Genomic DNA, 20,365 nt, shown 5'->3' with positions numbered 1-20,365 from the left:
GAAAAATGTCAGCATATTCCTGGAGATCTGGACCAGAGGGAAGCAGAATCCCCAGGGACAAGTGCTTTCCTCCTTTTCCCAGGCTTGGTCTGTGCTGCCCTGCCTGCCTCAGCCTCTGCACCCTGTGGAGGAATTGCAGCTGCCCTGTGGGATCAGGAGCATGGGGGAGCTGGGGGTGTTGGGCACTGGGCTTGCAGCCAAACTTTATGCTTTTGGGATTGAGCCTGAGCTCTCTGGAGCCATAGACTGGCCTGTGCTACCTTTGCGGGAGCTCAGTGTGATGTAAGACAAGAAGCTGTGGGTTTGGTTTTTTTGTATTTTTTGGGGAGGGTTCTCCCAGGGGAGCCATGACTGCTGCAGAGTTCATGTGTTAGAGACCAGGGCAGTTTTTTTGTTTGCCTGCTTTGATTTATTGATGTTGTCCCTGCCCAGTATGTTGTTTTACAGACCCCAGTGACCCCTTCCTGCTCCTGACGCACCAGCTCAGACCACGCAGCTTTGCCTGTGCCAGTGAGATGCACAGTGGGCGCTCACAGTGGTGCCAGCCTGGTTTTTGATGCTATCCACAACCTTTTGCCCACACGTCTTTTCCATTACATCATCTTTATTACACGCTTTTGACTAACATCAAGCCCAGTCCCCACCCTGAGTCCTCAAAGCCAGGGTGGCTATAGTTGGGGTGCAGAGCTGGGCAGAGATTGGTATTTGGGGGATTAAAGTCCTTCCTCCTGCTGGTGGGGGGCATGAGGGAAAGGGTAGGGAGCGGCAAAGGCATTCATGGGGAGATCTGTGCGTGCAGGCCAGCCCTTACTCCCTGCCAGGCACAGCCCAGAGCCCCCAGCCCTGGCTGCTGACCCCATGTCGGTGCCCCCACAGTGCTGGGAGCACTCCCGGGACCCTACGGAAACCCCCCCATTGCAACTCCCCCAGCACAGCCTTCTGCACTCGGGGACCAGCACATCACCCCAGCTCTGCCCTCCCTCCCCCTGAACGCTCTTCTCCAGCTCCCCAAAGCCACGTGGAGCTGCACAGCCGTCCCCAAAATACACAGGGACGGTGTTGGGGGGGACACATCAACACTAACCACACCGGCCCTCGGCCGCGCTACCCTACACAGCGGTACATGCACAGCGGCCGCCCGGGCGCCCGGCTCGGGCTCTGCCCTCTCCTCCAGCCCCAGTAAATACCCAATAAATGGCACCAGTTACACCCTTGGGGTGCTGGTTTGGGGGATGCCCCTCAGTCAGGCAGCAGCTGCTCCAGTTCCTCCTCATTCAGGCCGTTGGTGGTGACAATGTGATCCAGCTGCTTCATGTACCGCTCCAGGTCCTGCATGAAATGGGGGATGCGGGCCTTCTCCAGGACCCCGAATTTCTTCAGCCGATTCACATCTTCATAGGAGACCTGATGGGAAGCAGGGAGACAGGGTCAGTCCCCTCCATTCCAAACCCTGGCAGTTGCCAAGGGGGCATCTGGCCCCCTTGCAGACCACCTGGTTCACCCCCCACCCCCCCCACTGCCCAAATATCCCTCCTGCCTGTGGTGAGGCAGCGGGAAAGCTGCTGGGGATGTGGGATTTGCAGGGATTTGTGGTTTTGGTAATTTTCTGTCACTGCAGGGCCAGGTGACAGCAGGACTGCTGTGGCTGAGGGCCAGCAAAGCTTAACCTGCTGGGTTAAGCCTCTTCCTGAAAGTCTCCCACAGAGGATTATGGATTGTCCTGTCCTTCCTTGCATCCTACCCAGCACTGCCTTTCCCTGCTCCACAGAGACCCGTAAGAGCAGGAAAAGGCAAAGAGTGGAAGGGCTGCCAGGCAAGGGCTGGGTTTTGGGAAGCCAGGGGATCAAGAGAGAGCCTGTGTGATCTTAGGAATGGGACTCTGGGATGAGCCACTCCCTGCTCCACCCTCACTCCCAGCCATTACCTTTCCAAGTGCAGCCAGCAGTGGGAAGTCGATGGTCTGCCGATGGCGCAGGATGCGGAGAATCCCGTCCAGGTAGACCTGGTCCTTACTGAAACAGCCTGGAAGAGCAGAAGGGGCCTGGGAGAGGGAGCCTGGCTTCCCACCACCCACCACTTCCCTGAATGTTTACTGACTGCAATAGAAAGAATGAGAGCACTGGACCACAAGTGTGCCAGGGCTCAGGACTGCTGGGTGCCAAGGGATGAGCACGGGGGAGGCAGCTGGGTGCAGCAAGAGCTCCCCCAACCTCACTGGGATGGTCTCACCCTTCTTCCAAAGTAATTTTTTTAATGGTAAAGCAGTGCAAGAATCCAAATGTATCCACAGGAATTCTCATTTTTCCTCTCCTTTGCTGCTTCCCCAGAAGCTTATGCAAGTCACTGCTATAGGACAAATATAATCCCAGAGGAGAGCCGTGCTGGGGATGGGGAGGGATGTGAGGGAGGGTTGCCATGGCTACGTGTTGGGAGGAAGGGGTTAAAAGCAGAAGACTGGCAGGGGGGATTGTAAATTGCTCAAGTGACCTTGCACCTGGGAGTAACTCTTGATAAGCCTGTGAACAGCAGGCCAGTGATCCTCTGATCTTGTGTACCCTCTGCTTTGGGGATCCCCTGGTTAGTGAGGTAATGGAAATAAATTTACTCTTTGTGTTCCAGCCGCTGCCTGTGCCACCACTGCAGGACCGGTGACGCTCAACCCACCCAGCAGCAGAACACAGCCCCCCGCTGGCTTTCCTTTAACAAAAAATACACAGAACACCTCCCAAAACCCAAAGGCTCTGCACCCCCCTCGTGGTACCTGGCTGTGAGGTGTCAGTCTGGCCCCTCTTTGCCCGCACGCAGTACTCCCACCGGACCCCGGCGTCCTGGACGTACTGCTCCAGGTCCTGGAAGAGGGCGGAGAAGGAGAGGCGGCTGGCCCGCTCGATGGTGTAGTAGAGCAGGGCTGCCCGCCACAGGAAGGGCTGCTTGCGGAAGAGGACGCTGTGCAGGCTGGCCAAGCCTTCCTCCGTGGGGTTGGCGGGTTTCAGGCTGTACTGCTTGCGGCCCTCGGAGCTGTGCCAGGGCTGGCGGGTGTTGTTCACCCCCCGGATGTAGTGGGTGCCTGGGGAGGGGGGGACAGGAGTGAGTGTGGTCACCCACAGCCTCCAAAAAGGCTCAGCTCCCACCCCCCCTGCCCCGAGTCGCTGGGGTTGGGTGCCAGCTTCAGTCTTGGCCGGTGATGATGCCGTGGGGCATCTGCTTGCTCTGGTACCCAGGAGGAGGCTAGGACATGGGTAAACAGGTGGGTGCCCAGCATGCCCTCCCTGCACACTGAGAGGGATGCAGGTGGCCTCAGCCCCTTCCAAAACCTGCCCAGGATGCCTCCTTACAGGACCTGTGGGTACCACCTTGCCCCAGGCTGTTCCCCCAAGGATGTTCACAACATCCCCCCTGCTGTGCCCCCCACCCAAAGCCACTTCCCCCCCCCACTGACCTATCTCGTGGCGCAGCATCCCCTCCAGCCAGTGCTGCCGGGCTCCAGCCAGGTTGATGGCCAGTGTGGGCCTGCTGTCCTCCACCATCATCACTGCCTGGGACAGGAGGTCATCCGTGAGCTGCACCACCACCTGCAGAAGGAGGAGGAGGCAACTGCCATCAGCAGGGTCTTGGCTCTCAGCAGAGCCTGACATGGTGGCAGATGGTCAGAAAAAAGCCACTGACACCAGGGGTGGCACCGTTTGGCTCTGCTGCACCATCACCAGCATGTGCTGCAGCTCCCCAAAGGAACCACAGACAGCAGGAGCCACTGGGGGGGATAATGAGAGGAAAGAGATGATCCCATGCAGGGGATGAAATAGCTCCTTTAATCTCTTTACAGCCAATAAAGCTGAGCAGGCACTGTGGGGGCAGTGGGCAGCTGCTGAGCAGCCTCCTCCAGCATCCCTCTGGCTCCAGCATTACCTCCACAGGCTTGTTCCCATGGGCTCCCCACAATTTTGTGGCCACACATGATAGGCATGCTCTGGAGACTTGCCTGGTCCCCCTTCTGCATCCCCACTGGCAGTGGGGATGGAGCACTAACTTTGGCCACCAAAACAACCCTGCTCTGAACACCCAACAGCGCCAACATTGTTATGTGTCCAACCTCTGCACCCCCCAGACAAACATCTCCTCAGGGGCTCAAGGCTCTGGCTCCATTTTCATGGACTCCCCTGCAGATTCTCCCCATTCAAGGCTCCAAAACATGAGCAGTGAGGATGGCTCCATGCCAGCCCACCCTCACAGAAGGAACCGTGTGTGCTGGCCATAATTCACAGCAGGGATGGGCATCACATGTGCAGGACTAGTCAGTATCTTTACACAAAAAAACCCAGCTATTTTGGGAAAACTGGCTGCTGCAAGCACTGGAGCCAAGAGAGCTGCTCTCCATGAACAGGAGTTAATGTGCAAACCAAGCAGTATTTTTTGACCACCCAACTTCAGACCTGCAGTGACTCAAAGCTGCAGCATGGCTGGAGATGGTCCCTGGGAGCTCTTGCATCCAATGTTTGGCAGTGGCAATCCTAAGGACAGCAATCAAAACTGTTCCCCTACATACACATTAACTCTACAAACCATCTGTTATTTCACAGCTGACACTTTTCAGGATGAAAACATGTGCATGCATTACTAAGTGACAGTTCTTTCAATTAAAAAAAAAAAAAGAGAGGAGACTGAATTGGTTTGCTTTAAATCAGATTTATTATTAATGTTATTATTTATTATGAAAGCCAAAAGAGTAGCTTAACAGACTCCACTGCTGGGCAAATGAACAGCACAAAATACTTACAGCACAACTGCTTACCTGGATTAAAATACACCAGTGTGAAAAGGGATCCCTCCAATGCAGAGAAGAGACTTGCCAGTTCGCCTCTGACTCCTCACACAGAGCCAGGCACCCAGGAGCACTGGAAAGGGACTTCTGGCATTGCTGGAGAATGCAGCTTCACAAACACTGCCGTTCTGCTGCCTGCTGCAGCCCAGCCCATCCCACTGAGCAGCACCACTTGCCTTATTTCGGGACCCTCCAGCTTTGCTGATGTTGTTACAACCAGGGCTGTGACTCCTGCCAAAATCCTGCTCCTGCAGCAGCAGCGCCAGCCCTCCAGGTCTGTGACCTCTCTTGCTCTGAGCAGCCTCCCCAGTGCATTCTCATGGCCCAATGAAGCTTCTGCTCAGCTTTCGTGGATTAAATGATGGAGAGAAAGCTCATCCCAAGGAACTGAGGGAAGGCTCCTGGTGGACCCCACGGCACCAGAGCACAGGGTTCTGCCTCTCCCCAGGACGCCAGCACTGCTCGGGACCTCCGACACTGAGAAGGCAGCTCAGAGGTAGGGGGACACCACCGATGGGATCCCAGGAGACACCAGCTAGCGCTGTTTAGGCTGACAACATTCCACAACCCCAGGGATTACCATGCAGAACTTACCAACGGAGCCAGGTGTTTCTCTGCTGCAAGCTGTGAGCTCGCCAAAATCCATACGGAGACCTCCGAGCTCCGGCAGCGTCACCTCCGTCCTGAGGCAGAAGAAAAGCAGAAGAGCTTCAGGACCTGCAGCTTGGACCCCGAAAAAAGCAGCTTTTGAGGGCACAGAGTTTAATTACGGCACGAATACTTACCCAGGAGCGCTGCCTGCGGGATCCTTCCTGCCTTTGCCGATCGGTGACGGGGACACAGGGCAGCTGCCTGCAGTGGCTGCCACCAGCCTGGCCATGCTGCCTGCCAGGACTGACTGTGGGCAGGGACACACCAGCCGCTCGGTCTCTGGGCCTCGTGCTACCACCACATGAGTTTCTCCTTTTTTTTTTTTTTAAGCAAGCCATCGTGATTAGTTTGTACCAGGGAAGCAAAGGGCACGGCAGAACAGACAGGGCACAGATGGTGAAAGTCAGGAATCAAGAGATACAGGTGCAGGGAGAGAGACACACGCCTGGAACCACCCAGTTCCCCGACAGGGTGTGAAATTATCAGCGACGCAGAAGTTTCAGCAGGTTTTGTTCCTGCACAGGGAGCGAGCTCTGCCAACGTCACTGCATTGAGAGCAGGTGAAACCCTTCCCTCTTCCCTACCCCAGAGACATTCTAATGGATAGAAAGGAACAAACTAGTGCTTCAATTGTTTTAAAAGCACTTAGCAGAAGTCCCAGATAAAACAGCCCCGTATCTCGCACACCGATGTGCAAACACTGTGACTGAACCCTGCATTGCCCTGAGTTGGAAGGGACCCACAAGGTTCAAGTCCAAGTCCTAATAGCTCTGAGCAAAGGGAGAATTACACAGGGTTGGAAGGAAGCCACTTTACACCAGTATGTAAGAAAAAAAGATGGCTTTCTGCCCAGCCGGAGCCCAGTTAATGGAGAAGAGAATAGTTAAAACTGATCAATTAATAAAGCCAAGACGTAGAGCTCAACTAGCATGTCATAAGTGCAGGTCTGTAAGACTGGCCAGCTTTCTGTCTGGGTATCAAGACTGGTTCTGGGCACTTAAAGGCAGCTGAATTACAGGAAAAGATCTGCAGAAATCCTTTCTGTCCAAAGCAAAGGCTTAGGAGGTCAAGGTGCCAAATCCACATCACAGAGACACCCTCAGGAGGGATCAGGGCTAACCAAGGGTGCTGGAGGAGAAACATCCCCTGAGCAGGTGGGGCCTCAGGGGACCACTCATTCCCACTTTTGTAGGCATGGAATGCTCTGGGAACCACTGGGCAAGGTGATGCTTTGGAGAAATGCTCATCAACAACCCTGTTTGGAGATGGAGGTGAAAAATCAGAGGTAGGAAACACGGTCTGGCCAAGAGGCAGTGGTGAGGAAGCTGCCACGTCAGCCAGCACTGCATGAGCTCTGCCTTGCAGCCAACAGCCCAAGGTAGCCCTGCAAGCCAAACCACACAAAGCCAGGTCCAGAAATCCTTCTTAGCCCTTGAGTCCAGGACACTGGAACTATTTTGCCCACACCTTGCTGGCAGAAGGGGAAAAAAGAATGCCCCTTAAATGCAGCTGTGGGACATCCTGTCCTGGATGCTGCTGGGGGTGCAGAGAAACCAGGTTAAGAGATGCTGAACTCCCTGAGCTCCATCCCTCATGGCTACTGTTGCATCTTAACCACGTATTTCCCAGCCTTAAAACCCGAGCTTGGGGTTTCAAAGCACCATGACCCGGCATGTCTTGCAGGACAGCAGGAAATCTCTGCCCCTGGCTTTGCTTTTGGACACGTGGGCAAAGGCAGCTGTCGGAGACGTCTGCCATCCCACCGCCAACAGCAGATGACTTCCCCACAGTAATTGATGCCTCATGCACGCAGCAAAAGGCTCCTGGCATGGCCACACAGACAAGCAGCAGCTCCCTCTTCTCTCTCAAGCATAAAAGGGAGATACATGTGGAAAAAAATCACAGGAAATTGGTGGGAAACCAGCACCCATGTCCCAATGCCAGGGTACAGAGAACACGGCCAAGCCGAAGAGGAAAGGACAGACACCACAGCTCAGAGTAAAAAAATCTCCTCTTCGTAGCCAAAACATTTCTTAATCTGAGTGCTTTTTATCAGAAAATAAATATTTTGCTGTGGATTTACCTCTCCCACACAGCCTTCCTTCTGCATGTACTTTCGGATCACGGACCAGATCTGGCACTTGCTCAGCAGCCTCCCGCCCGTGGCGACCTCGAAGCTCTCGTAGGTCCCATACTTCTCCAGGACTGTACGGATGATCCTGATAGCCTGTTGCACACAGAAACAAAACATCAGTGCAAACATCCTCCCTGCTTAAAAACACGCCTTGAAATCCCACGTGCGATGAACCCAGAGGAGATAATTAATTAATCCCTGATTAACGCCTCTAAAACGAGAGGTGGTTCTGAGATACCTAAAAAAACAATGAGACTGACCCGGCTGGAGGTGGCCACCAGGACAGGCAGACACTTCACACAATCAGCATGACCCACAGCATGTTCCTTCTGCTTTTTGTCACCCTTGCAAGCACCTCCTGTGGGAACGGGGCCAAGCAGAAGTGAAACTGCGTCGTCCCAGCGTGGTTAAAGCCGTGATTATTTTCAATCTTTTCTGCTTTCAGTTCTCCTTTCAAACTCCGGTGCTTGCACAAAAGAGCTCCAGCTTCCCTGCTTGCTTTTTCACTCCAAGAGTTTCTCACTACAGCACTGAATTCCAAGCCTGGCACTGAATTCCAAGCCTGGCAGTAAGGTTGTGCATCACCCTCTGCAGTGGTGCTGCTCCAAACAAGGTCTCAGCACCACCAGCCTGCTGCACACCCAACAGCCTTCTAATAACAGCAGCACGTGCTCTGTTATTTGCATTAACATTTATGGAGCACCTATAAAACACGAACATTTATGAGCACATTTCCTCCCCCAAAAGTGTGTTCTCATTGTAGACATTTTCAAGCAATGACTTTCTCCGGCCATTGGAATATATATTAATATGTATTAATATTAGTATTATAGTAATATATATCCCAAAGCAGATGACAATGGCTTTCAACCAATTCTGGAAGCTTTCCAGCAGTTTTATTGCATCTGCAAACCTGGCTGAGCTGCTGCCAGGCTTCCCAGCCCAGGACCAAGTGCTGCTCTTGAGCAGTGGGTGTTTTACCTGCTCCTGCTGAGCAAAACCACTTTGCTCTCATATGGGCTTCAGGCAGCAGCTGGAGCCCCGTGGAGGACGTCCCATCCCTTCTCTCCTTCCTAAGGTCACCCAGGATCAGGAGATGGGTGTTCACCACCAGTATTCATCCCACACTCCATAAGACAAGAGGAAATGGCCTCAAGTTTTGCCAGGGGAGGCTTAGGTAGGATATCAGGGAAAATTTCTTCATGGAAACGGTTGTCAAACATTGGGACAGGCTGCCCAAGGGAGTGGTGGAGTCACCATCCCTGGTGGGATTTAAAAGACCTGTAGATGTGGCACTTGGAGACATGGCTTAGTGGTGGGATTGGCAATGTTGGGGTAATGGCTGAACTCAATCTCAAGGGTCTTGTCCCACCAAAACAACTCTATGATCCTAAAAGGAGCTTTGTGATCTGCATCTGGTGAGCAACCTCCTCTACCCCTGCAGAAGGTACTGATTTTCCTTCCCTGGGCAGTTTTTGCAGCTGTTCTTTATTCTCAAGTCACTTACAGTGTTTTCCCAGGAGAAGTTGTGCTCGGGTTTTGTGTTCTGAGTTTTGTTTTGTTTTTTAGGTTAGGGTTTTTTTTTGGTATTTTTTTGCTCTGTTTGCTGAATGATCATGCTCATTTTTGCAGCACCACAAGATAACCTCCCATCGACCAAGGCAGAAAAAGGACCTTTTGTCCTCCCACCTCTGCTCAGCCACTTGCTCTCTCTCCTCCCAGGGGACCCAAAGCACCAAGCCAAGAGAAACCCAGCACAGCTGGTGCCCAGGAGTAAGACAACAAAGAGCACGCTCCTCCCCGAACTTCAGTGCACATCCTGGAGAGCAAAATTCCTGACATATCAGGTTCAGTGTTCTGAGCATCTCCAAATCAATGCACCCATATGCAGTGGGATAACAAATCCTCCAGCCCCAGCTCCGTGCTGGTGCTGCTCACATTCACGTGACAAACCAGGGATGTGATCTCCAGGGTGATGAGCCTCCACAGGCTGGAGGAATCCTCCTGGTTCATTTAATTTTTCTACTGAATAACCCCCTCCAGCACATGCAGAGCAGCTGGTGGAGCAGCTGGAGGCAGGGAGCTGGTGTTGGTTTGTCTGCTCATGTCCAAGGATGCTGACTTAGCAAAATGTCTCACTTATTTAAGCTCCATGATTAATGAAGGTCTTTGCAAATAAAAACAGTTTATAGCTAATAGTGAGCTGACAAGGAAGAAGGCTTCCCAAAATAAAAGAGACTGGAAGGAGGTCACTGCAGGGAAGAGCAAAGGAACAGTGACATGAATACTGTCCCATCACACGGCCACAGGAGAACTCAGAGAAACATTGGCAGAGACACTCAACACTTAATGCCCTTGCAAAATGTTTTAGGATCCACGATGAGACCATTTACAGTGGTTACAAGCTCTTAATTCCATTCATTCAAAGTACTGCCCAGAGAAAAAATAATCTCGATTATTCGTCTTTTACCATGCTGTAAGTCCACTGCACCAAAAGAGAAAGCACGGGGGGAATATAGCTCTGAGCAACTCATTTTACTGCATGACTCAGGGAAAGAAACAGCACTGAAACACAGGAGGGAAATGCAAAAAAGCCAGCGAGGTCTTTGCAGGAGTTGGAGAGTCTTCCCTGCAACAGCCTTGCTGGCACCAGTTTATCTGGGGCAGAGGTATGGCAGGCACTGGGAATGATGAACTGCTTAGAAAGCTGTTTACAGAAAGGGCCTGAATCATCCGGATAATAATCCAGGCAGAGACACGGGCAGTGATGCAGGAATAAGTAAACATTCAAAAAGCAATAAATAAATCAGCAAAGAAGTTGTTATTTGAACAAATCGCTCCCGACTGGGAGGTGCAAAGAAACAGCTCTGGTGTGCCAGTTGGAATTCAGGATCAGAGGTTTTTATCTGTTCCCTTGTTTGTGTGGCAGAAAGGATGCTCTTCCCAGAGGCAGGATGCTCACCCCTGGAAGCAAACTGGTTTTGGCAAACTGGTTTTGGGGTGCCAAGCATAGAGCAGCCACACTCCCTGCATCCTGGAAAGGCTCATTGGTGGGCAGAGCACTCTGAAAGCATGCTCCTGACTCTTTCCTCCTGTTGAATGACCAGGAGCTGTTTGCTCAGTGCTATGCCCACGGCAGAGAGAGAGTTGGGAATATTTCAGTAGTGGAAACACGGACACAGTTACACAAAATCATACAGACTCCTTAAGCAGAGTCTACACCAACTAATATCATTAATGACCATATTTGCTGATGCCTTAAGGATGCTCCCACAATCTTTAGGCCTTCCACAAAACAAGCCAGACTTAACCACCAGGACACTCAGGCTAAGGACCGCTTCCCACACTGTCACACATGTGTTCCAGATCCTTGGCTGCTATTTCTACAGCAACAAGTGCAAAAACACAAAAGCAAGGTGCCCCTGATGGAGCACAGCTCCCAACGTAAGCAGGAGACAGTTTGATCACAGAATCACAGACTGGTTTGGATGGAAAGTGACCTTAAAGATTGTCTAGTTCCAAGCCCCCATCCATGGGCAGGGACAGCTTCCACTAGACCAGGCTGCTCAAAGCCTCATCCAACTTGGCCAACACTGGCAGCATCAAGCAGCACCAGTATGACCAGCACCCACATCACCCACAGAGCAGGAACTATTCCTGCAGGTAGGTGAGGTAACTAAAAACAGGTTTAAGAAATCACAGTGTGAGTGTGTTGAAGGTAGGATACAAAAGGTGTTGAGGGGAGCAGGATCAGGCAGCAGCTGGGAAGGAAAGCAGGCTGTGAGGTTTCACATGGGCAAGGGGGAATGGCTTTGACTTGACAGAAGAGTGGGTTTAGGTTGGACATTAGAAAGAAATTCTTCGCTGTGAGGGTGGTGAGGCACTGGCACAGGTTTCCCAGAGAAGCTGTGGATGCACCATCCCTGGAAGAGTCCAAGGCCAAGTTGGATGGGACTTGGAGCAACCTGCTCTAGTGCAAGATGTCACTGCCCATGGCTGGAGGTGGGGTCTTTAAGATCCCTTCTATCCCAAACCATTCCAGGATTCTGTGAGCGTGGACCAGCGCCTTGCCGGCCCCACCACGGAGCGGTCCCACCATGATACCTCCCGGCGGCACGTGGGTACCCACACCCTCTCGCGGAAAATGTGGCGAGCCGGAGTCCCCCCGTTCCTTCTCCTCCTCCCCCCAGGCCGAGCATCCCTCCCCGCCTCACCTGAGTCACGAAGCGGTCGGAGGCGGCCCCGTACTTGTCCAGGACGGCGGCGGGCACCGGCTCCGCGTACTCGAACTGCGGGTCGTAGGCGAAGCTGGCGCGGAAGAACCGCTCCCGCTCCGCCTCCACGTTGCGCGGCCGCAGCGCCAGCGCCAGCGAGCCAGCAGGGGCTGCTGGCGGGCGCCCGCCGCCCTCCTCGCCGCGGCCCCGCGCGATGTGCGGCAGCGCGGCCGGGGCCCGCAGCCCCCCGCGCCCCGCCGCGCCCCTCCGCGGCCGCGTCCCCGGCGCCGGTCTTCCGAGAGCCGGCGGGTCCCCCGCGGGCAGCGCGGAGCGGGGCGAGCGCGGGGGCGCGGCGGCGGCGACGGGCAAGGGCAGAGCGGGGCGCCGTGTCCCGCCGCTCGCCGCCCCCGGAGGCCCATCGCCCCGGAGCCCATCGCCCCGCGCCCATGCGCCCCCGCGCCCATGCCCGCGGCCTTCCAGCGGGCCCGCTGCGGCTTGAGCCGGCCCCCGGCGCCCGCCCACGCCCCGCCCCGGGCACGCACCGCCCGCCGCCAATCGGGGACGGGGACGGGACGGAGCGGGGACAAGGCGGACACACGGCGGGGACCAGAGGCGGGGACAGAGCGGGCAGCGGCGGGGCATCGCGGGCACGGCGGGTCACCAACCCCGGCAGTATCGCCAAACCCGGCAGAATCGCCAACCCCAGCTGTATCACGACATTTGTATTGCCAGCCCCGGCAGCATCGCCACGCTGCTTCAGTCACCAGCCTAAGGGTGCTGCATTGCTAACCCTGGTTGTGCCACCAGCCCCGGCTGCATCACCATCCCCGGGTGCATCACCGGTCCCAGTTGCTTTTCCAAGGCCAGTCATGTTTCCATCCCAGTTGCTTTCCTAGCACCAGTTGCATCATCAAGCCCCAGTAACATCACCAACCCCGGTTCTGTCACACACTCCAGCCACATTGTCACCGGGACCATGTTGCCAGCCCTGGCTGTGTTGCCAGCCCCAGCTGCATCACTGACCATGTGTTTTCTCCCAAACTCCTGGCTCCTGAGGTGCCTGTGGGCAGTGAGAACCTCACTTTTTGCTTATGGCTGGCTTCACTACCCTGCTGTGAAGGACAAGGCAGGTTCAGCATGCAGAAGCAAAGTGTGTTTATTATGTTGTAAATCTGCTGATTCTGAGTTGGTCTTGCCCGAGGAGCCTAGCTCACTGCTCTTGTAAGCCATACCTGCTGTGCCACCCCTGTGCCACCTCCGTGATCACCCCAGTAAGTCAGAGCCTGCTCTCATTGTCCCAGGTGAGCAGGGGCTCCAGGTGAGCACCGTGGGCTCCACAGCCTCTAAAGTGCCTAAACATGGCTTGCTAGCGAGAAGGGCTTGTGCATACGCTGGAATTCACGAGTGTGATGTTAATGAGCTGGCAGCATGGTTAATTATCCACCCACTAGTGGGAGGTGACAAGCCTCTGAAATATAATTAGTCACCGTTCCCTAAAGAAAAACCAATCAGTGTGGAAGTGGGTGCCAGCCCATCCACCTGAGCTGTTGGTCTTGCTCACTTTCCTTCCAAACTCAGCTCCGAGTCCTTTGCTCCCCTGCATGGCAGTTTGTGGTGGCCACCATCATGGAGGGAAGCTGGCCCTCACTCCTTTCAGTTCTTTTTAGGCTCCTTAAGGACCTTGTACCCAGGTGAGTTCTTCCCCCCCTTCCCAGCCTCTGGGTTGGATCTCACTTCCCCTGTCTGGCCCTGCTCCTGTTGGCTCCCCAGCAGGATTTCGTTGATGTAACTGAGCGTCAGGTTGCTGAAGACCATGTTAAAGTGGTGGGCACCTCGCAGCTCCTGGACATGCACCTTCTGCTTCTGCTGGTTGCGCCACCTCTTGCACAGCTCCAAACTGCGTGTGTTGATGCTGTCGTCCCCGTCACCATAAATTATGTCCACGGGGTCCTCGTAAGGGAAACGCTCGTCATACACGTAAGTCTCTGCTGTGGGGAAGCCTGTGCCGTAGAGGCAGTACGTGTCCACCCCAGGAGGGGGTAAGTCCTTCAGCAAGTCCTTCATGTCCTCCCACATGTACCAGCCATCCTCCAGGTTGACGTCGGTGAAGAAGCGTTGGTAGTCCCGGTAGGTGTAGTTGTAGGAGGGTGTGGAGATGAAAACGTGGTTCTCGGGCCAGGCCAGGGTGGTTGGGAACATCCAGGGGTTGGTGGTGGTCATGCGCTGCTCCTCACGCAGCTTGATGTTGGACATGAGTGGGATGCCCTGATTGTCACCTGTGGGACACACAAGGGCTCATTAGAAACAGCAACACAATCCACCCTCACAGATGGAGCCTTTGGGATCAGCCCTTCCCAACAGTGACACATGACTGTCCCCTGGCCAGATCCAGCTCAGCTCTTCCTCTCCTTACCCCTACTCTGCTCGTGATCATATGTCCTCTCCTCACCCCTCTGGCTACAGCTATCCAGAGCAGCCTTCCAAACTCTTCTCTCCACATCTCGAGCTGTTTGGAGGGGCTGAGCATAGACAAACCTGGATGTGTGATGGCCCAGAACAACCCAGCCCTGAACTTCCCCTGTAACCCCAGCACCTCCCCTCCTACCTGCAGGGACAGGAGTGAGCTGAGCCCGACAGTGGGTGGCCAACCTGCATGTCTCCTGCAAGCCTTGGCATTGTGTCTGGAGCCCTAAGACCATGGAATGAACCCAGATGACCTTAAAAAAACCTCTGGCTCTTGTGGAAACAGAGAAAAATATGAGCAGGTGACTTGAGGGTGATGCAAGGGGCCAGATACTTAAACCTCCAAGCACATGATTCTTATTCCCATGCATTTTTGGAGGCTCAGCTTGTGACTTGTGGATATTCTGGGCTGTCGGCATTAGGCAAGTGACTGTGGCTTTCTGGGCTGCAAAGAGGCTAAAGAGGAACTAGGTTCCCCACCTCTTCCACCACTGTGTCTTTTCCCTGCCCATCCTTTCTACTTCTGCAGGAGGGAAAGAAAACAGAGAGGTGGCTGCACGCGAGGAGTCACCCACCGGATGCCAGGATACGGAGGGGCTTCACAGACCCTCCCCAGGGGGCACCGAGGGAGATGAATCCCCCAATGTACTGATCTTTCCAGGCCTGTGTCTGCTGCAGCAGGAAGTAGAGGACATGCAGGTTGCCCATGCTGTGCCCAATGAGGAAGACGCCTCTCTGGTACTCGTCGTGCATCTCCTCGATCAGCGCCTTCAGGTTCTGGAAGTACTCGGGCTGGTCCTCTGTGGACAAGAGGGGAGCATGATGGCATGAGGCTTATCCTGCTTCCCTCCCTACACAGAGGGCCTGGCCACAACCCCCAGACTTACGGGGTCCAACCCTCCAGTCGTAGGGGGCTGCCCGAACCGTCTGGTCCCTCACGTAGCCGTTGTTCACCAGGTTCTGCACCAGCGTGTGCAGGTAACCTGCAGGCAGAGAGAACAGGTGGGAATTAGGTCTGTGGTCTTCTCTTGTCAACCTTTTTCCATCCTGGTCCTGGTCACAACCAAAATGTTCTCTGGTAAGCCCTGTAGCTTGGTGGCTCCAGCCAGACGTGGTGGCTCTGTGCATCCCATTGTGTACTGGGGTCAAGAACGGGGTGGTCCCTGCTGGGATTCACAGGGAGCGTGTCCCCAAGGCTAATGTCCCTCATTCCCAGAGACCTGGGCTCTCTGCAGAACCAGTCCCTGCTGGAGACATGGGGACACCTCCCCATTTGCAGGGAGCACCTGGGATCCCCAGACACCCCTCGCTTCTCCTCTCACCTGCCAGCTTGCTCTGATCCAGGTATTCCACAGAATAGGTCTTGCCAAATCCAGGCACACGGATATGCACCCCTGGGGCGTTGGACATTTTCCGAGAGGTTCGGTTGTACACCACCCTGCAGGGACAGGACAGGAGGCAGCAGAAGAGCCATGGCCCCATGGGGACATGGGGCTGGGGTGGAGATCACTGGCTGGCAGCTGGGACCTCAGGGGCTGTTTCCGAGCCTTGTGTGGATGGGGAGGTGGACTGGTGCCCAGCCAGTGTCCATGTCTCTCGCCTGGTATCCCGGGACAGGAGGCTCTGATGGAGCAGGCTGCAGCAATCCCCTCACCCTGTGGCCCTGGGCAGGGTGGCAGCATCTCCAGTGGGTGCTCAGGACAATCTGGCTGGGTATGAGCACATGGCAGGAATGTGGGAAAGGGACAGGAAGTTGGAGCCAGATAGTTGTGTTCCCAAACAATCCCATGGTCCTCCCGTGTTATTCTGTGTGGGCTCAACCATGGCCAGGGGGAGGAGAGGGGAGGGAGATCCTTGGTAGGTCATTTCCCCAGGGAGCTCCCGGGGTAGGGTTGAGTGGTACCTGGTGTTATCAATCCAGCAGTCAACCCCCACTGGCAGGAAGGTGTTGAGGTTGAGCCAGATGGTGAAATAATCCTCTGTTTTGCGGTAGCACATCCAGTTCACCACATCCGGCTTGTCCAGCTTGGCTTCCAGCTGGTTCCCAAGGCACCCGGGCACTGGAGGCACCACAGAGGGAGAGCAGAGCAAGCTACAGGCCCCATCCCACTGGCCCCGTGGTGCTGCCCACACAGCTCTTGCCCTGGTTCCCCAGGAAAGGTTTCCCTGGGGCTGCCCAGCTGAGGATGGCTGGGCACCTGCAGGAGCTGCATCCCTGGAGAACAGCCCACTCTGCACAGGATCGAGGGTGCTCAGAGCAGAGATGTAGGGTGAGCATGAAAGCAGGGCTAAAAATGCATCCTCAGGGACCCCTCAAGCTGCCTGTCCCATGAGGTGACCCCCACAGCTGCCACCCTTGGCCCAAATGAGCCAGTCCCCACCAGCACAAAGCATTTTGGATTATTCTCCCTGCCTGGCTGGGTTTCCACCCTCCTCTCCTCCCTGCAGCCTAGAGGAAGGAGTCAGTCTGCTTGGCTCTGCCCATCCCTACTGCATTCCTGGAACCTCGTCCTGGGATAGTGGGACAGCTCAGGGATGCAGAGTTCCCAGGGAGATGAAAGTCCCAGCGCTGGCTCCAGAGACCCATGCACTGTTTTCCTGAACTTTAAACCCTCCAAACAGACTGAACAAGGTCTCTGGAATGGTTTGGTGCTGAGCAGAACTGTACTCTGCAGGAATTCAGTGGGAATAGTGTGTGAGGGAAACACGGTGCAGCTTTAAGCAAGTTCACTTGTGTGACCTGGGCTCCCTCGATGGAGGATGACAGTCACCAGGGTGTTTGGTCTGCTCTGGGAGCTTCAGTGTGGCTCCCAGCAGGCATGGGATACCCATCCCAGTGCCACCCTGACTGATATGCCTGTGCTGGGATCAGACACCATGGAGAGCTTTCCCAGCTGGTGTGCAGGAGCCAAGAGCCAGCTCCTGGTGCCAGCACTGACCGTGAGGGTGAGGACAAAAGGTGAAGGGACTGCAGGGGACAGTGAACTTGGTCAGATGGGAACACCAGGTGATTCCATGGCCCCAGCAGGTCCAAGGACTTGCCCACAATACACAGCTGAGGTTGGTGTTGATCTTCAATGCCAAGGGCACGGCTGCAGCCTCTGAAAGCCTCGTGCCATGCAAGAGGGGAAGGAGATGTAGCAGTTACCTCCCTCAACCTGCTTCACAGCTCCCATCCTGTGGCATGTCCCCAGGGATATAGGGAGGGTCTAAATCCTGTTTTCAAAGCACCTGATTTGAGATCAGGCCATCCAGTGGTCCCTGGTGTAGAGAGAGCCCAGGCAGAGGGGACCTTCCTGGTCAGCAAGAGGAGGGGGACCACGAGCTGCTCTGATGGCTCCTAAGGTGCACAGCCAGCACCCCCCCACCCCTGGCACACAGCCCTGAGCTCTGCCTCCCCTTCCAGAGGACATTAGGTAATTATTAAGGGAGTTCCTGTGGGGGCGGAGGGGTTATCGTCGGTCCCAAGGGCACCGGGGGCTTCCGGGACGCCCAGCCCCGGGGGATGGGTTACTTGAGGAAGCTGAGCAGCACATGGGGCAGCCAGATCCAGATGGGCATGGGGCAGGCCCTGGGGCTGGCACTGGGGGACAAGAGGAGATGCTCCGACCACCACAGGTAATCCTGAAAAAAGGCACCTGGTGACAGCAACCCGGGTCTACTGGGCACCCCAGGACAACCAGTCCCAGGACATGGGGGATCCAGACACTGTTCCCTGCTGCCTGATGCCTCTGGGAGGGGAGTTTGCAGGGTCAGCCCTTGGCATTGCAGCAGGGAGGGATCTTCTGCTTTTTCTCTTCTCTTTTTTAAGGGGAAACTTGGCATGATTCAAGAAAAAGGAGGAAAAAAATCCAACTCTGTTCAGCAGAGGTTTCATGGCAAAACCTGAGCTCAGGTCCCTGGCAATGGCACAGGGGCAAAGGAAGGCAGAACCGTGCAGGACAGAGGTACCAGCAGGTGGTAGCTGCTCACACCTCCCTGAGGCGATACCCCCACCGCTCCCTTCACCTTCCTGTGCCCCTTTTCCTGCTGGCTTGTCCCCAGGCAGGGTTGACATTGGGTGGGATGTGAGATGGATGCCCTTTTGCAGCAACAGAGGAGGACTTAGCCATCACCAGGGAATGGGAGAAGAACATAGGATGGGGTGGGCTGCAGGGGAGTGGGAGGTGGTGGATGCACCCACTGCACCAGCAGCAGCCGCTTTGGAGTGGCAGAGAAGGATATGCCTAGCAGCCCCTGTCCCTATGCAGCAAAGTTCTCGCAGACCCCAAGCAAACTCTCGTGGGTCAGATGTGCGACAAAACAGACGCCCCATTTGCTTCTGAGGTGCCGCAGCCTGTTCCCTCAGCTCCAGAAAGCTCTGTCTGGGTACGGCCAGCCCTGTGTCCCTATCCCGGTGAATGGGAGGGGACTGAGGAGCCGTGTGTCACCCCCCCCTTCCTTGGTGGCTCCAACTCCAGATAGCCAAGAGCCATCGCAGCCAAAATCCACCGGGTCACAGGCAGCACAGCACCCCAACCTCACTGTCTGCTCTGGGGGGCTGCACAGCACCCACGGTGCCCACCCACACCCCACATGCCACCCGCGCCGCCGTGACCTTACCGAGCACCACGGGAGGTGTGCTGTTGGTCGGGGGAGCTTCTGGGGTGGTGGTGGGTGGAAAGAGGACATTGAAGAGCCAGAACTGGGACGTGGGCTGCAGGAGCAGCAACAGCGTCAGCAGCGCGAGCCCGGCGCCGCTGCTCCCCATGGCAGGCTCGGCCGGGATCCTCCGGACGGCTCCAGGCAAAACAGCCTTTTATAATTTTTACGCAGGTCCAGCCAAGAGGCACCCGGGCTGCAGGGGAGGGGAGAGCTGCAAGGGGCTGGCCGTGAGGAGGAGGAGGGACGGGGAGGGACGAAGGATTGGCCTTATGGACAACCCATGCCCTGCCAAAGCCAGTCCAGTGGTGCCCAGAGGCTCTTCGTGCCCCGGGAGCCCTGCTCGGGGGTACCACGCATTGAGCAACTTCCCAGTGCCTCAGTGTCCCTCTGCCCTGTGCTGGGGTAGTGGCTGCCACATTCTATCCTCTGAATGGTGCTCTGGGGGCAACCCCACAGGGCTGCCCAGGGCTGCTCCCTCCCTGCCTGGGGGAATACAGCCCCTCTCTGCTCCCTCTGCCCTCGGCAGGGGATGCTGGTGCTGCCAACATGGCCAGGTGGACACCCAGACACCTGGGAAAAGATAGTGGGGTTGGGACAAGTGAAGACACATCTGAGCAGCCCCTTGTGTCAAATGGCAGCACCACATTCCCCAGTGCCATTCCATGCACTGCCCCTGCCCTGTAACCCCCTGCCCAGGCTGGCCCATGCAGCATCCTCCCAGCATCCCCCTGAAGGCACTTGGCCCTGGGACCCCACAGCTTCTGGCTGCTGCAGGCTCCAGATCCCCACAGGTGCCCACTCAGTGCCAGCCCCAGATGGGGGAGCCCCTGCAGCCCCAACCTCCATGGGCAGGGCTCCAGGTGGCCCTGCCTGCACTGGGGACGGGGAACCCTCAGGAGCCAGTGATGCTCAGGCTGGAAGGGACCTTAAAGTTCATCTCATTCCAAACCTCTGCCATCAGCAGGGCCACCTCTCACTATACCAGGTTGCTCCAAGCCCCACCCAACCTGGCCTTGAACAGGGATGGGGCAAAATCATACTCTCTGGCTGAGGGGAAATTGTTTTCTTCCTCCCAGGGAAGAGCGAGGTGGGATGGGTCTGCATAGGGCTGGAGGGCACTCGTGGGTGGGCTGGACTGGCAGGGTGGGTTCCCTGAGGGGCAGAGGGGTCCCATCCTGCACTACGGGCAGAAAGGGCAAGAGAATATGTGGGGCGGCCATTGGGTGCCCATCCGAGCTCACGGTTCCTCCGAGGGCTCCGTGTCTCTGTAACCCAACTCCTCGCAGCCGCCTCCCTCCCACCTTACCCCACTCCTGCAAAAGCGCTGCTGGCGCTCGGACCCGAACCGAGGTTGCTGCAGCCCCAGAGCACGGACCCCAAACCCCTGTGCGATCCCAGCCCCAGAGCACGGACCCCAAACCCCTGTGCGATCCCAGCCCC

The 20,365-nt window shown here is 55.8% G+C and overlaps 2 protein-coding genes across 2 annotated transcripts; both read right to left on the bottom strand.

Moving 5' to 3' along the window:
* Nucleotides 1–586: 586 nt before the first annotated feature.
* KIAA0895L (KIAA0895 like) lies at nucleotides 587–12,282 on the bottom strand. Its single transcript, XM_018085468.2, is given in 7 exon segments — nucleotides 587–1,404; nucleotides 1,925–2,022; nucleotides 2,762–3,067; nucleotides 3,440–3,572; nucleotides 7,554–7,697; nucleotides 11,819–12,084; nucleotides 12,087–12,282. Coding segments are annotated over 7 exon segments (1,308 nt in total). The 3' UTR covers nucleotides 587–1,239.
* Nucleotides 12,283–12,950: 668 nt separating this feature from the next.
* LCAT (lecithin-cholesterol acyltransferase) lies at nucleotides 12,951–19,115 on the bottom strand. Its single transcript, XM_008930300.3, has 6 exons — nucleotides 18,884–19,115; nucleotides 16,185–16,341; nucleotides 15,604–15,719; nucleotides 15,169–15,264; nucleotides 14,857–15,081; nucleotides 12,951–14,094 (listed from the first exon to the last, which is right to left on the bottom strand). The coding sequence occupies exons 1-6, from the start codon at nucleotides 19,029–19,031 to the stop codon at nucleotides 13,472–13,474; spliced, it is 1,365 nt and encodes a 454-aa protein (XP_008928548.1). The 5' UTR covers nucleotides 19,032–19,115; the 3' UTR covers nucleotides 12,951–13,471.
* Between the last annotated feature and the right edge of the window lie 1,250 nt (nucleotides 19,116–20,365).

The sequence above is a fragment of the Manacus vitellinus genome, unplaced genomic scaffold, assembly GCF_001715985.3.
Source record: "Manacus vitellinus isolate BGI_N305 unplaced genomic scaffold, ASM171598v3 scaffold_10_pilon, whole genome shotgun sequence".
NCBI classification, from domain to species: domain Eukaryota; kingdom Metazoa; phylum Chordata; class Aves; order Passeriformes; family Pipridae; genus Manacus; species Manacus vitellinus.
The sequence above is the reverse complement of the archived record's forward strand: the minus strand, read 5'-3'. Positions and strand labels throughout refer to the sequence as shown.